We start from the raw sequence: 17,839 nt of genomic DNA, 5'->3' as shown, positions 1-17,839 counted from the left end.
CAAGAATGGGAATCCCCTTAAGCCTTGCTGTGCCCTACTGTGCCCTAACTAAGCTCCTTAAACATGTCAAAGAGGATCAATTGAGACTGTAATTTAATTTCCAGCTAATGAAATCATGGGGAATTTGAAGGGAATTTTGGCACACAATCTCTGCAGATATCCAAGCATATCTGTAGACACAATTTTGTAGAAGTGCACAAGGTAGGACACTGCCCTTGAAGGAAGCCAATGTATATATATATATATATATATATATATATATATATATATATACGTATATATACAACGTATATATACAGCTAAGTGTGAGAAGAAGAGCATTTGTGGACGTAGCTAGTGATCAACGTGCGTGTTTATTGCCGAGCTTTCGGTCTCATTCTTCTCGCACTGAATATAAATAATGAAGGAGCTACACTGGTGCTGTAAATGGTCGGGACCCTTTCTCGCACTCTACATATATATATATATATATATATATATATATATATATATATATATAGAGTGCGAGAAAGGGTACCATTTACAGCACCAGTGTAGCTCCTTCAAATTCCCCATGATATATATATATATATATGTGACGAACTCGCCTTCTCGTCGTGAATTAAGAGAGTGTATTTGACTGTCTATACAAATGCCTCCGCGAGCCGTGTCAGGATGGCCGAGTAGGCGGGGTTCGTTTTGTTGCAGTTTACAACGATCCCTTTAAATTACTAAAACTACTAATCTGTATGCTACCATGTATTATGTTGTGTCAGAAGCAGCTCACCAACACAAGCGGCACACATACCAAGTTCAGCATCACTTAAAGTATATGTCACTCCCAAGCGTCACTTGTAGAGGATTTAAATTGGTACACTTATTTTGTTACCAACTTTTACTACCAACTCTTGCTACTAAGTTCTGCTACCAAGTTTTGTTACCAACTCTGCTACCAACTTTTGCTACCAACTCAGTCACGCTAACGTGGAACACCTTTCACAACCATATGGTGGCACAGGTATCGTTGATGGCACGGGGTAAAAGTGCTGTATCGCACCGTTGCCAACTTCCTCAGGCGATGACTGGAACTTGGATTGGGGCACGGACTATGCGACAAGTCACATTACCACTATACCCGAAATCCAACGGCGACGTATTGGACGACTGGAACTTGAATTGGGCACGGACTATGCGACAAGTCACATTACCATTATACCCGAATCCAATGACTTGCTAGTTGGTCTTCTCAGGAACGGCACTCCAACTCAGGAACATTTACCACCACTCTGCACATCGCTGCTTGGTGATAGAATTCTCAAGAAGACACAGAGCGGTCAAGATTTAAGGAACACATGTACAGTTTATTACACATAGAAGTGAACACTAACAGATTAGATATATATCATACACGGGCTACTTGTTGCGGACTATGTCACACAACGGCCAATTTATATGCCTCTCCTCCTATCGCGGAATGAGGAGGCAATCCCGCACGGCCGTAAACAAAGTGAAAAATACCCGAAGTAGTCGTTCAAGTTATTTACAATGTTGGCGTGGTTACAAAATTTGTACAACGATTATACATTTTAGCAGTATCTCTTGTACATGGTTACTATAATTTGGCATGTATCATCAGTCTAAACCGGCGTTGGTATTAAATAACCCAAACTTGCCCATGACAAACAAGTAACCATATATTTAATAACAAATGTTAAAACTCATAATAATGCACTACCACATTAAAATGTTTGTCCAACATTCCGATAATCGCCCATTTTCTATGCTGTAGGCACAATCGATCATAACAAATTATAATCGAAACGGTTAAATTGAATCGGTTCCACCGAATTTCGTTACAATATATATATATATATATATATATATTTTTTTTTTTTTTTTTTTTTTTCACAAATGCAGTAACATCAATCATGGCACTTTGTGGGGCACCACCAAACACTTTAAACAGTAAGTATTGAATTATGCATTTTAGGGGACATTTAAATCAGGCAAACATAAAACAAAAGTCTGATATCAGTTCAAATCCACTGAAAATTTAACTATATTATTTTTCTGTTTGTTTTGATGCAATACGTATAATAGATGCATGCTTTTAAAAATCAGATAACAACAAAGTAGAAAGTGCATTTGGTACACAACCAGAGTTGATAATCTCTGCAGATCAACAGAAATATGATCTTGCAGGGTAAAATGAAACATATATATCTATATACATGTTATTTTCTTTTGAAGAATACTTCCTTTTGAAGAAATGTATATATTATTTTCTTTGAAGAAATATATATATTATTTTCTTTTGAAGACAATATCACACTTCGGTCAACAAAAAATGGAAAACTGCACATATCAATCATGCACAATGAAATCTCAGAAAAAAAAATATTCAAAAAAGTGTATCTTTATATACTTTCTTGAGAGAATAAAACTGAATATTGCAAAAAAAACAAACAAACCCAACAACAACAACCAATATGCTAGTCAGCATTTGGGTTTAAAGATGGGAAAATTGCACGTAATGCACACAATACTTAACCATACTAAAGACAGCTTAAAACATGATTTGCATATAAATTCAATTCAATTTTCATTTTCCACTCAAGGGGTGGAACAGACAAAGGCTTGTTTTCAGAGGGGTCCACACATACTTTCTTATTTTTGATGACAAAATCATATAAAAAATGGTGACTGCCATATGAAGTTGACAGCTCTGGATAGATCATCACAATTATGGTATGAGATCTTGCACAGTAAAAACATCCTGTGAAATACACTTGTACATCACAAGTGTTATATTGCAAACGACTTTCTGTTGAGTTCAGATATCACATGACTTTTCAACATTCACTAGATTCCACTCTGAACATACTGAAGGTAAATGAATTTTATTGCACTTTCATCCATGCAGATTTCAGTCACAAAAATGCCATGCCCTAAACATTGCCTCCCTTCTTCAACAAATGGGAGAAAATGTTGCAATTCACACAAATGTGACCATCAAGCACACATCATGCTCTCCTTCTGCCTGGATTTGTTTGCAGAGGCCAACGATTCTCCCTGGGATGATGGCTGCTGCTTCCTCTTTACTCCCTTGTGACCTTCACCCTTTGCCCTTTGCCCTCCAGCCTTTTGTGCACCAGGGGCATGGCTCTGGCAATGTCCTTCACACAGGACAAACCATTCCTGACCAGCAGGCCGAGTCTCCTCCAGATCTGCCCTGGTGGTAGGTGGAGATCTTGCTGTCCATCAAGTAGCTGCAATATGGGTAAAGATGGGTTAAGTGAGAGGGTAAGATCTTCCATGCCATGGATGAATTTGGATGATACTTTATAATTCTGCGATATAAATTGTTATATCAAACCACACACATATACTTGACAACTTCCTTAACCCGAGAGGAATACAAATGTTATGTAGCCCATCCTTAACAATTTCTCCCGATACACTGTGCATCCTGAGCACAAACACACCTCACAGTCTAAGACAAGACGAGTATGAAAATAACTGGCTCAAAACCAACGATCATCATAAAATGTCAAACATACTATCTGGCTATACTTTGAAATGAACGTGATGATCCTACCTTCATGAGCATTGATAGTATCTTTTCAACACCACCAAATGACCTTTTGAAATGCAAGTTTTGGTTCAAAGGTCAATCAAATCCATGAATGGAAAATTATCATGTCATATTAAATCCAATGGCAGCTATTGCTGGATGGTTGTGACACCTGACAATAGTCATGGGGTTCATGTAAAGTACACCAGGGTTTAGAGGTCACTGCACTCACCTCCTCAATCTGGGCTACGATGAACATCAGTCTCTTCACCATTTGTCTCCACCCACTCTGACCCAATCTTAGCTTCATCGGACCTTTCCACAGCAAGACACACAGGTACTCCAACAGTCCTCGGATCTGCGTTTGAAATTAGATAGCACCGTTGGAACTCAAAATTTGCAACCTGAACGTAACAATCATGACAACATAACAATTATGACTGCATAAAAGAGTGTTCTTACTTTTGCATTTCAAATTGCTTTTCTTTTTAATATTCCACACATAGTGGAGTATGAATACCAACAGCTATATAAGAAAGACCTTTCAAAATACAGCTCAGTTCAGTGTATTCACAAAAAGTTGACACACTTCTACTAACGCATGCTCCACATATTAAAGATAATATAAAGTTTTGGTACCTCAAAAGTTTCCCTGACTTTCCTTGTCCTCTAGTTTGTGTTTCAGGTTAAAGTACCTTTCATATACTGTAAAACATGATATATTCGCGGCATGAAATTTTCGCGAATTGGAGCCGACAGCCCTTTTTGTGGCATGAAATTTTCGCGAATTGCCACTGGTGTTCAATGCATGTAGTGTAGGCAAAAACTTTCGCGTGCATTTTAATTTTGCGAATTTTGGCGCTCGCGAAATTCGCGAAATTAAAATGCACGCGAAAATTTCTCGTTTTACAGTAACTAACTCTATGAGACTTACTCGCCCCAAAGTGCTCTCATGTCTTAGTAATCATGCAATAATGGTTTCATACCAGAGCCGCCACCGTATGGCGGCGAGGTAGTACACGTATTGTACGAAACCATTATTGCATGATAACTGCGACCAGCAGCGTGCAGCCCCATATGCATAGCTAACTGCGACCAGCAGCCCCATAAGCATAGCTAAATGGGGCTTCGCATTGTAGCATACAGGATCATGACAGATTTAGTATCGCGGGTAAATATCAACTTAAAATCCAAAAATTTCTTCAATTTGAAGACTTACCAGTTAAGTTGAAGTATTGAAAACAGGCTTCCGGCAACGTTTGGTTTTGCCAATAGTCCCTTTCTGTTGGAATTGATGACTGAATGTGACTTGGTCGAGAGGACCTTGGAAGAGCTACACTGAATTGATGGCCAGCGCATGCACACACAAACATCTTATCCGTTCATGGATTTGAAATATGTTCGCATGTGATGTGTGCGCATGCGCTGGCCGTAGTAATCAGTGTATGTAGCTCTCCCAAGGTCCTCTCGACCGAGTCACATTCAGTCATCAATTCGAACAGAAAGGGATTATTGGCAGAACCAAACGTTGCCCGAAGCCTGTTTTCAATACTTCAACTTAATTGGTAAGTCTTCAAATTGAAGAATTTTTTTGATTTTAAGTAAATATTTACCCGCGATACTAAATCTGTCATGATCCTGAATGCTACAATGCGAAGCCCCATTACGCTATGCGTATGTGGCTGCTGGTCGCAGTTAATTGCATGATTACTAAGAAATGAGAGCACTTTGGGGCGAGTAAGTCTCACAGTGTTAGTTATATGAAAGGTACTTTAACCTGAAACACGGAAATTCAGGGAAACTTTTGAGGTACCAAAACTTTTTATTGTCTTTAAACAAGAATGGAAGCAAGCACAAATAATGGCTCTTACCTCCACTGAGAAGATGACAATATTATATGCCTCGCCGAGGAGCTCCTTCAATCTCTGCTGCTCCTCTTCACTGTTGCACCATGTCATCAGACTTTCTTGTCCATCGCCTCTGAAGTGACCACTTGTGATGACCCTGAGGTCATCCTGAAGTCCGGGAGATGACTTGCAGTCTGAGTTCAAAAACTGGGGAAGATAACACAGAGTAAGAGATGAGTATAAGTGGTATGAAGGGTAAAATTTTAACCGGATCATCAAATTCTTTGAGACAAAAACTTAAAAAAAAAAAGATGTGTCAAATTTCAACTTTTAGATGAAATTCTTTTAGGCTAGACGGCCGACTGCTTTTCAAAGCTCACACCCACCAAGTCCTGGACACATGAACACATTCCTCAAGAATACTATGAGCACTTTCCTACAATCTCTATCAGCCACCTGCTTACGAAGTTACAGCTCATAACTACACCAACCAGGCTTACCATTCTCGCAGCAAGAGCCCGGGCTACTCTGTGCTTCTGAACGATGACCTTGCGCTTCACTTTTAATCGGTTCTCAATGGCATATTCACTGAAGATGGCTGCAGATCGCCGCCGATGGAAGAGCCATATCGTCTGAAAGGGTAAATAGACATACACACACACACAAAGAAAAAAAACGAAGAATAGGTGAAGTGTTCATTGAGACTGGTAAACAATTATACGATTCATGCATACGATTATTCTACACTCACTCACTATGATATCCATTCTGAAAAAGGCCTCTTTTACAGAAAAAAAGACTTCCCGAAACAAGTTGAAAGTGAACAATTTCATGTTTATCCACTCCTGATCAAATACAAAATTTGTTGTTGTGTTATCATTTTGCAATTAACTATTATGTCCAGCACTGAAAATGTGGAATATTTCAATGCATGAACTTGAAAAATTGATATAATATAATATGATAATATATATATATATATTTTTTTTTTTTATGGGGGGGGGGGGGGGTATGCACAGGTAGAACGTCACTGCCAAATCATAAACAAATGACATTCAATGAAACTGGCCCACCCCAACATGAGCAAAAAGTGCCAGGACATTTAAACATCTCATGCAACAACTGCTGTAAGATACCTGAATTTACAGCAGCAAGAAAAAAGGGACTCACCTCCAAATTTTCGGGATTCTTGGGACACGGACTGTCAGCTCTATCCCATTTGTGTTCTTCCCACGCACAAAGACATTCCCAGCAGAAGCTAAAGCCACACCTGCACATCATGTGAGAACAGCCATGGAACTTCTCTATGGGATACTGGCATTTGGCACACCTCTTCACATCCACACTCCTGACCCGCTCACTGTCTTCTTCAGCTGTAAAGGGATGTACAACCAACGGTGACCAACAACTTAGTATCTCAAGCAAAGAATTCATCTAAAGGGTGTTTTCAACCATGTCTCCAAGAGTTCAATTAGCTGTAAAATCAAAGAAGCCCACTGCTCTCTTGCAACCATATTTGGTTACTTCATTTTCTAATTCTTTCAAAACATGGAACAAGTCAAGTGATATTTCTTTAGGGTCTAGTTTCTCTGAAGGTTTGGTTTATGAGTGTTTACACTCCATGCTGGTAAAAAATACAATCAATAAATGTCATCTACTAAACAATAATTTCACAACTCATGTGGGTTTCCAAATATGAGTAATTCCACATGTTTAGTTTCAATACTAAATCTCTCTTGTATGTATGGTTTTCATAACTTATTCAAAGTGACACATTTGTTTTCTAACTGTAACAGTCCCTCTTTTTCCATAATTATGGTAAATGTGCAAAAAAAAAAGTGGCAAGTGGTAACTTGAGAACAATTTCATAAATGAACACATTTAGATATGAAGCAAATGTATTCTTATCCAACTTTTAACAGTGTACAATGTACTACACTTATATTACAAGAGGACAAGTCTGACCAGATGAGTCCAAACCCTAACCAGTTGAGGATGGGCAGATTTTGCTACAACACGCATTTCCCATAGACACCTGCCTGAATATACTCGGGACTCGTCCTCAACGGGTTAAGATATAATTTCCTACATTTTTCTCTCAGTCTGTCACCACTAAGAAAGAGCTGGAGCAGTTCTTACCTTTTACATCCAGGGCTTCCCAGTGTTTGGAAGCTTGCCTGCAGCTAGCCGGCCAGTGTGCCTCCTTCTGACACAGGGAGCACCACCTCAATCCACACTCACAGAGGACTGGCAGCCCTACACCACTGGCTGAACCCAACTCTGGGACTCCAACCTTGACGAGGCGACCACAGCGGGAGTTTGGGCACCACTTCCACTGCTTGTGGAGGCTGATGCGGTTGTCCTGGAGACGAGCAAGGTGGAGGCTGACCAGACTGTCCGGCAGCATCGAGAGCAATGTGGTCCTGTCCATCACTGTCTGGCACTTGTACGCCTATAACCAAAGGAAAAGTCATCATGAGGGTCAGGAAAAAAGAGTTATCTCATCTGTCATAGACCATAAAAAACAAGACAAAACAAAAACCAAAGAAGAAATAATAGCCTCCACTGTGATCTTCTCAGCTGCCATGGACTCTGAAGAATGGGCTCATGTTTATAGTCCATACAGCACCAAAAACTTACACAAAGATCTCAGAGAGGTGATATATAAAAATGAAAAAATTATCAAATACAATTGGCAGAAACATACAATCCCAATACATCATATAATGGACGCTTACATACAAATGTCTTGGCTGATGAGGGTACACATGATGATGATGAAGAATAACTCACAAAACCCACACAATATAGCATACAAAATACATAGAACACTAATGCCAAAGATATATGCAAGTAAGGAACAAAATATTAAGAACTGCATTTTGAAAACAAAGGTAATGGGACTTGATGTTAATCCCAGCTTTATTAATTTTGATTTCAGTGAAACCTCTCTGTTGTGACTTCAATGATATGTCCTTACCTAAACCTTAATTTCTCAGGTAATTTTATCCAAAACTTACAGCACACACATATTGCATGTCTCATTAACTCATGAACTACAGCAGATATAATTTTTTTTTTCTTTAGTGGGTTGTCAATACTAATGTTCTTGTTTAGATCACCACTATTAAATTTTAGTTTCCTCTGCAGAAAAGCATAAATGATTCAGACGTGACCAAAATATGTCCATTCCGTGCAAGCTACTGTTGGATGGTTAGATAAACAGAGACAAATAAATGATATTGCATATTAGTGAACTTCTATCACATTTTTTGTATATGACACTTGAATTGGCATATCCAAAAAAAAAAGGGGGGTCTAATCCAAGTGTATCATATAAAAAAAGAAAAAAAAGAAAAATCAACTCTGAAACTCACTGGACAGTGAATGACCGTCTCAGTCATCTGGACCCTGCTCACGATATGCTGCACCCAGCATTCTTCACAGAACCAGTGTTGGCATGGCAACAGGGCCAATCCCCCATCACCACCAAGGCAAGATGGAGCTGATCGACTCTCATAGCAGATTCCACAGAAGTCCTCTCTCGAACCCTCAGAGGTGCTGTGGTCTCCCAACACTGTGGCGTCCTATATGAATGTAAAGATGACAACATATCAGTTCCTGCCTGAACGCTGAATGCCCCTACAAGTCAACTAAAATATGACAGGAAATTCCATGTTGCAATTATTTTGGCTACATAAATTGGAGATGTCATAGTATTACATGAACACAAATTCTTGTCAAAGCAATTACACAGCATTATTTCTTCTCTGCACATGTGAGCATTGATTAGTATGCATACTCAGTCAGTGTTTTAGTATTTTGCACGATAGCTATTACCCATGTGTATTAGCTACCGGAAATTCTGCACTTTGTGAACACTTGATATCCAGATAAGAGTGTGCTCAAACATGGAAAGGGACCACACGTCCAAATTATGATGGTAACGTGTTTCTTACTGTTATTTACAGGGTACACGGTGCATTTCAAAATGTTCCTTTACCCCGTACTTATTTGTTCTGCAGTTGGTCAATTAGCATAAAACTCTGGCATGATTATTGATTGTTTTCAAATAGCAACTAATCCTCTCCTCCTTTGGCCATAGTGTATCCTATTGTTGCTATCATTCTTGTTTACTTTCACAGAGTTATGACATCAGACTTATGGGCTAGAAAGGAACAGTGTATGAAGTGTTTCTATGAAAATCATCACAGTATGTGAAATTCAATGTACTTGCATTTTTATTCTTTTGTTTTTGTTTTTAGTATACCCTTAGGTGATTGACTGCTGCTGATAGAAGAAGTATCTGATAAGCCCCTGCCATTACATGGTTTCTATTTCGTCCTTACCGATTCTTGTGAGACAGCTTCGGCCTCAAGTTGTAAATGGACATCCTCAGTTGTGCCAAAGTCTGTAGTCCATCCCATAAGAGACTGTGATATGTTCCATGTCATGCCTGGCTTCACTACTGCTGGATAGACACAGTTCTCTTTTCCTTTCCTGTTGTGCAATATAAATGATGAGTAATACAAGTTACATCACGCTCCACACTGAGTAACTCTAAATAAAAACTTATGAATCTTGCACAAGTCTAATTATTTTGTCATCTGTTCTGTCAGAGTTCATGCCAAAATAGATAAATCCTTTATTCATTCATTCATTTAAATGATAGTACCAAGTATCATTAGAAAACTAGAAATGTCGCTATGGCGACTGATGCCTCCGCCATAATGCATGATTCTCCCAATAGATGTATAGTACAATGTCTTCACAATGTGTGATGACAGTTTCACATAACTGGCAAAATATCGAATTAACAGGTTTGTCAGAAATATCTTGAATGATCACTTTCCACGAACTGGGTTTGCTATAATTGTCTATTAAAGAGTGCAGGTACACATATTTGGGGAATTGAAAATTTTTACTGGACTTCTGACCGACCTTATTATAAGTTTATGCATTGAGTATAATCTTCAAGGTATGAAGAAAGAGTGTAATTACAGTACAAAATATATATTTTTTTTTCATTTAAACCTGACCTTTGACCCTTAACCTTTGACCTTTGACCTTCTGGCTGGAAATTTCCAAGAGAATCTCCATTAAGTAATACATGTACATATATTAAATCTTAAAACTAATGATGCAATCATTGCATATACTAGTATATGAGGGAAATAGTAACATTTTGAGGAGTTGACCTTGACCTTTGACCCCCTGACTATTGACCCATGACCCCTAAATTCCCTAGATAATCCCTGCCAGTCAGTACATGCATATGTACCAAGTTCCATGAAGATACATTGAACCATTTGCGAGAAAAGTGATATTGCAATATTTTCACCTACCCTTTGACCTTTTGACCTTTGACCTTATGACATGAAACTCTCTCTGGAGAATCTTTATGCAGTAGTACATGTCTACACTAAGTTTCAAGAAAATAACTGCGGGCATTGCATAGATATGGGGGAAATAGCAACATTTTTAGCATTTGACCTTGACCTTTTGACCTTTGACCTCTTGTCAATGTCACTAAAATCTACTCAACTAATTGTCCCATCATACATCATCCTTGGACCAAGTTTGGTGAAAGCTGCTTCATCCAGTTTTGAGTTATCACGTAAACAGATAAATTTTAGGATTTGACCTTAATCTTTGACCTTTGACCTCTGTCCGATTTCACTGAAAAACTAATTAAGTAATTGTCCCATCATACATCATCCTCCAACAAAGTTTGGTGAAATTTGCTCCATCCAGTCTTGAGTTATCGTGTAAACGAATACAATTTCATGATTTGACCTTGACCTTTGACCTTTGGCCGATTGCACCCAAAATCTAATCAAATCATTGCCCCATCATACTTCATACTTGGACCAAGTTTGGTAAAATTCCAGTAAATATTACTCAAGTTATCACGTAAACGAAAGCGGACGGACGTACGTACGGACGTACGTACGGACGTACGGACGGACGTACGGACAACCCGAAAACATAATGCCTCCGGCACCACTTCGTGGCGGAGGCATAAAAAAATAAATAGATAATGCCTCTGACACTATTACACTGAGGAAGCTCAAAATATGACAGCATACCGCTCAAGAGAGGACACAGCTTTTTGCACCTCCTGCAATAAGGGCACAAGAGACGGAGGGTCAGTTTCTGGACATGACAGACCCTGTCCTGCAGAGTGTAGCTCATCCAGTGGAATGTTTGCATTGCAAAGTCGCATCCTGGAAAAAGGGATGGGGGAGGGAGAGATTATAAGTTGTGAGGATTATTTCTCATACCAGTACCAGTCATATTCACTGTATTCTATCAAGTCGACTATCTCACACGCAGTCAAATCAACAGAGTCATCATATAGTATTGCAGGAGTTATTTTTCATAAGTGCATACATAGTAATGATATCATTTATCATGTAATGATAACTATAACATTAGTGATACACAAACATGCATGAGAAAAGAAGAAGAAATAACAGTGAGATGACATAAAGTACATAACAGATGAAAAAAAAGCTCCTCATACTCTTAAACCTGTGTAAAAATAACATTCCTGTTATAGCAAACATAGTTCTAAGAAATTTCATTGCAAAGAAGTAAAAATTAAGGTCCAAAACGATTATCTACATATCTTTGTACACTTTATTTGGTAATAATGAAATCTGACATATATAACAAAAGAAAATTGCTGGCCTCAAGAAATTGGTTTAAATGGGAGTCACCCGTATAGGACTGCTTACTTAAAGATTATATCTTATATCATACAAAACAAAGTATCACAAATTGTCTGCAGCTACCTCAGATTAACAGCATCAGAAGGCTTTTCGGAGAGGTCTTCCTGAACGGTAAACACAGCTGTGATGTACCCGATGCTGCTTCCTTTGACAGCCACAGAAAACCTCCTTGGATCGGCCATTCCTTCCACGTAGCCATTCGCAAAGTCCCTTTTCAGCGAGTCAGGAAGCACAGCGTCTGACGGAATCCTGCCGAGGTCTATCCAGGAGACGACAGGATCCTCCACCAGGTTTGTGGGCAGGGAACCATCAGAGTCGAAGCCACTGTCAGACGCATCTGAGGTGCTATGCTTCGCCTCGTCCTGAGAGTCAACAGTCTCCACAGTGAACATTTCCTTGGGCTCATAGATTGCACTGCCCTTGCCATACTGCATTGTTGGATGCGATGTGGCAGTGTTCGAACAGTCTACAAACTCAGCCTCTCCATTTCTTTTTGGCAGTCTCGATTTCCTCCTACCTGCACCATTTTTGGATTTGTTACGACGTCCTTGCGTGATGAATGAACCGAGAAATGTCTTTACGTCTTCTCCACGTTTTATGTACTCGTTGCACTCATCTGTATCGTTGGCTGAAAACAGTACTTCGCCTTCCTCATTAACATAGCCATTGTTAGAGACTTTTCCATCCCATTTTGGGTCATCCCACAGATCTGCTTTTTTCCTTTTGACAGGCGGATGTCCTACTAGGTCTGCTTCACGTCTTCTGTACCACCCTGGAAGAAACACCAAACCACAAAAATATAAACCTCGTACAAATCAGCTGAAGTCATATATATGCATGTTTCAATGATAGAATGCATCAAGCAAACAGTAATTGCTCAGAACTTGTGGTATAACTGTGATAAGAACTATATACAGTACTTAAATGTGGCTTTATCTTTTGATGACATTTTCATATTTGTAAATATACTGTATATCCACTTTGAGGTATGGCTATGTTTGGTTGAAATGCCTAGATATGGTTCATTTTCAATCTGACTTTGTCATCTCATTTCTTTTCTGTGCATAAGAATCACTTGCTTACTAGACATGTGAATAAAAAAAAAAAAGATAAGGACAAATTTTACTTTACCAACAATGGCTGCCACATACAACTTTTGTGTAGGATGTATGAATGCAAACTGCATGCAATAACAACCCATTTATATTCTGCTGTGTATGCACTACAGTTTTAACCTCTGTTTTGAAATTTGTGTGTGTTTGTGCATGTTTTTTGCCCTTTTCCCTTGAAACCCCCCAAAAAACAACAACAAACAAACAAACCTAAACTTGAGGTCTGGAAATTATTTTGTTGATCACTTGATGCTATCTTTAGATGATTCTATAGACCTAACAGGTATGTATGCTCTATGTTTATTCACTACATACATTTAAGTAGAATAATGAGTGATGTCTCTTTTATGATTGCATATTTGATTTCATTTTTGTGTGCATTACCATCACAAGTATTATATTACTCACATTTACTTCACATGGAAACATTAAATTTCTTGATAAATGAAAGAAAGATATTATTCAGAGGGGTGAAGGTTCAGGCGTGAGTTTCTTCAGTTTGTCTCCCTCTACAAATTAGATTTGTTAAGATCACAACTTTTTTCCGACATGTTTGTTAATTTACAGATCAGCAGTTGCGATCTTAACAAATCTAATTTGTAGAGGGAGACAAACTGAAGAAACTCACACCTGATTAAATTTCTTTGCTAAGCCTGGCAAAGGAAAAATGCAATGCAGCGCTACTTACGTAACCATCCAGGACTTGTTAAATCTTCCAGGTTCTGTTCCTTCTCAGTGTTCCAAGGGAACTGATATTTGTGCCTTGGTGTAATAACTTCATATCGTATCTCTGCTTCTCCTGGCGCCACCATCCCTTGGTGGTGGGGCCTGCGCCATCGTGGGATCCTGCCCTCAACCTCAATCCTCCTTCCTGTGCGCGCCCGCTCCAGACGGCGCTCTCTTAGTTCTGCTCTTCTATTACGTACTGTTGCCTGGCTAATCCTAAGGTCGTTTTCATAAGAGAACCTGTTTCCTCTCGCCTTCCTGCACTTCTGTGAGGCACGCGAGTTGTGGACAGCTTTGCAATCTGCCACTGTGCTGCTGCTGAAGCGGGAGTAGAGGTGCCGTTCAACCAAGGCAACTCTGTAATCGCGTTCCTCGTGAAATGCCTCATCTGCAATATTCTCTGCAATGATGTCGGGCAGGAGCCATCTCTTGCGCTTATTCAAAGAGTACAAGACTAATTCCTGTCTGATCCAGACATCTGGCATGGAAATCAATAAAAGAACTCACATCAATCAAAAGTCACATTAGATATGTAATATCTTTGTTCATGTGTGACTAAAATGAAGGCCTGATTATTTCACTTCATGACAATATTAGACAATATCAATATAATATGTTTACATTCATAATCATGCACATGAAGGAGAGTACTTTTCAGTGAATTCAGAATTTCAGTGACTCATTTCAAAAGATATCCTGTGAAATGCACAAAAGAGCTAGGATATTCAATCCCCCCCCCCCCAACAAAAAACAGTCATACCTTGTTACTTTTTCTTAAATATAACTCCATTCATTACCAAGTTTTTGCTGCATTGTTGCTCATTTAGGTGATTTTGGGCATTTACAATGTAGTCAAAGGGGGGAAAATACTCACCTTCCCTGGTTGTCTCCAAACCCCCATCATCAACTGCTGTGGCATAATCCTTCAACACACTATCAGACCCAAAATTGAGGGACTTCAAGATGACATTCTGGTCTTTAAGGTTGAGGCGAGGGCAACACTTCCGGCGGACACACAACCAGTTCCGCATTGTTTGCCCTGTTGCAACACCTAATTTTTTTCCCCGACGCTGCACCATTTTGGCCAAAAGATGTCACAGTCTCGTTACCTAAATTGAAAGAAAATGAGTTGTTGGGAGTTGTAAACAGTATCTATAACATTTTGAATGACTGGTAGAGGGTGTAGCCTGTAGAGGTAAGGGATTGGGATAATCGAACAATTGGAAATTGGATTCTCATCCCAATGTCCATGTCTGAAAGTTTCAATGTGCATCTTTGGAAAAGTTTTAGATGTTCTACCGGTACTGAAAATTCTGGTTCCACCCACCCTCTCTTCTTCTTCTTCATCTCTAAACTGCAAATATACAATTCACCATTGGGTGTATGGTCACATTATCTGGCAGGTCAGTAATTTTTTAGAGTCTATTGTATTGTGTACGTACAATGCCCATTAAGCATTTCAGTGAAATATCCCCCAGGGGTCCAGGAAGCAGACTGAAGCTTCTGGACCAATGATGAAGGATGCATTCTCTCCTAGTCCTATTGTCAAGTCCAAACATTTCAGCCTGCGGGCAGGCTGTGCTTTGAGGGATATGTAGCAGTAGGGCCTACATGTTCCCCAAACAAGCAAGTATACTCATGAACCCCCTCATGCAGACTTGTCAACAGAAAATGTATCCGTAGCGGTACTATAATGTGAACTACATCATGCTGTAAGCCTGTAATTGGATTCTACCACGGTCAGTACCAGTCTCTAGCTACTCCTCCTGTACGATCGTGGCGTGGAGCAGTCTTTTTCTTATGTCATCGACTCCTGTTTATTTAGCTATGAACTAGACTAGACAGAAAGATCCGTCTGTCCGGAGGAGTCTTTTATTTTTTTGCCATTAACGCTGTCCTCCAGCAGGGGATCCGTGAAGCCAGACGCAGTCTCCGCGGATACATTCCCCGACGGACAGATAAAATTTACAGACCGATCTTTCGGTCAAGCTATGAACATGACACCTGCCTAGTATACTTTGTAATGTTTGGTTACGGTTTAATACGCCTTTAAACTCCTATTACCGGTAAATTTTACCGGTGCAATAAATTCATTTTATATTAGGCTATCTTATTTATTACGAAGAACTTACTTGTAATATTTCTCGGTCTGGTGCCACACAAACGAGCTTTAATAGCAATCCAATCACTTCTTCGGGCATTCGCGTGTTCCACAGCCAGGGGCTGGGTAAAAAGTGGTTGAAAATGCATGGTATCATCAGTGTTTATACTTTTCAGTACGTGCAACGGTGCTCCCTCGAAATTGGACTACACTTTCTTGCTGTGGCGCAATGCCGCTTACCTCGTTTGTGAATGTACGCGACTGATCAATACGTACGTTTCTATTTGTGTCCAAAACAAGAACTTCATATGGAACGCCAAGAAAGTCACTATAAAAAAAAATCCACATTTTAGCTACAGCAGAGACAAAGCAAGTGTGATTTTATAGGTAAAAAAAGGAAAGAAAAGAAACAAACTTTATAATTTGACAGACACTACAAACTTATCTTTAACTTCGTATGTAAAATTACGGCCAAATAAGGAAAAATAACTAAAAAGATAAGGAAAAGGACAAGGGACTTAATCATTGACCACTACGGGGTATCTGAATAAAATGCCAACAAAAGAGTCTATATCGCTCATGCATATACCGGTAATCATTTTACTTTCTGTTATGCTTCATGACTTCGACAATCTTATTTTGGCAGAGGTTTTCACTGTGGCATCGTTAAAAAAAGATATATATATATATATATATATATATATATATATATATACATATATATATACATACACACACACACACTTACCGGTACATGATTTTTGCCGCACTTGCCGAATTTCATGTTGATATCCGACTTGATGATTTCTTTTTATATGCATACATTTGAATAATTTGTTTCAAAGTTTTCAATGAAATCAGTGCTTTGTCAAAACTCTGACTTCATATCTTGGCGCTATCCCAATCCCCCCCCCCCCCCGGCACACACACACACACACACACACACACACACACTCTCTCTCCCTCTCTCTCTCTCTCTCTCTCTCTCTTATTCACTTGAAGATTGCTGGGCCTCTCGGGGTCTTTGTTAAACTGGCCAGATGACCGGTGTTGTTTCTTTTTATCATGGCTTCGTATTTGAATTGCGAGTGGTGTTTAATGAATTATTGCTGGTAGAGTGAAAAAAAGACACCAACCAAAACAAATGCCTTAATTGGCAACGTTATGATGAAAAGAAATAAAGTTGTTGACGTTTCTCTTCTATACTCAAAGTTGGCATTTTTCTGTTTTTCCTGTTTTTGTGTGCTTGTTTTTTTTTGTTTGTTTGCTTGTTTTGTTTTGTTTTGTATTGTTTTGTGTTTTGTGGTTTGTGTTTGTTTTTTTTTCTCTCTCTGACTTCGTGAAGATTTCATTTTAGCCGGTTGTGCCGGGGGCGATCCATCCTTCTTTCATGGACGCTGTGTTAGTGTGAAAATCAGATGAGTGCATGCGATCAGTAAACAACACTAAAACTTTAATATTCGATTTAGAATCCTTTCGCGATCCATAGATAGATGCCATGTTGCGCAATGTTTTGACCTATAAACCATAAACACGGAAGTACACGTTGCCACTGCACAAACCATGTACAGACATGCATGAGGTGCTGCTGTTGCTGTTTTTGAGTTGTTCGCGAATTATCTTTGGATGAATACAGCCAAGGTTCACATGCTGTTGAACCGAAGTAAATGGCTAACAAAGCTCGCCGAAGCGTTGATTGCGATTGCAACAGCGAGAGGGCAGTTTGCAAATGTAACAAAAAACGGAATGTTCGAGAAAGTTGTCGC

The 17,839-nt window shown here is 39.2% G+C and overlaps 1 protein-coding gene across 1 annotated transcript; it reads right to left on the bottom strand.

Moving 5' to 3' along the window:
• Positions 1–3,077: 3,077 nt before the first annotated feature.
• On the bottom strand, positions 3,078–16,310 carry LOC139709668 (uncharacterized). Its single transcript, XM_071621628.1, has 13 exons — positions 16,105–16,310; positions 14,847–15,081; positions 13,935–14,450; positions 12,198–12,906; positions 11,490–11,627; positions 9,750–9,900; positions 8,778–8,987; positions 7,525–7,852; positions 6,571–6,764; positions 5,901–6,032; positions 5,425–5,607; positions 3,786–3,911; positions 3,078–3,248 (listed from the first exon to the last, which is right to left on the bottom strand). Exons 2-13 carry the CDS (start codon positions 15,049–15,051, stop codon positions 3,078–3,080), a joined length of 3,063 nt encoding a protein of 1,020 aa, XP_071477729.1. The 5' UTR covers positions 15,052–15,081; positions 16,105–16,310.
• Positions 16,311–17,839: the final 1,529 nt, after the last annotated feature.

Source organism: Diadema antillarum, unplaced genomic scaffold (assembly GCF_040938485.1).
Source record: "Diadema antillarum isolate AM-2024a unplaced genomic scaffold, OU_Dant_1.0 seq00001456_RagTag, whole genome shotgun sequence".
Lineage (NCBI taxonomy): Eukaryota > Metazoa > Echinodermata > Echinoidea > Diadematoida > Diadematidae > Diadema > Diadema antillarum.
The sequence above is the reverse complement of the archived record's forward strand: the minus strand, read 5'-3'. Positions and strand labels throughout refer to the sequence as shown.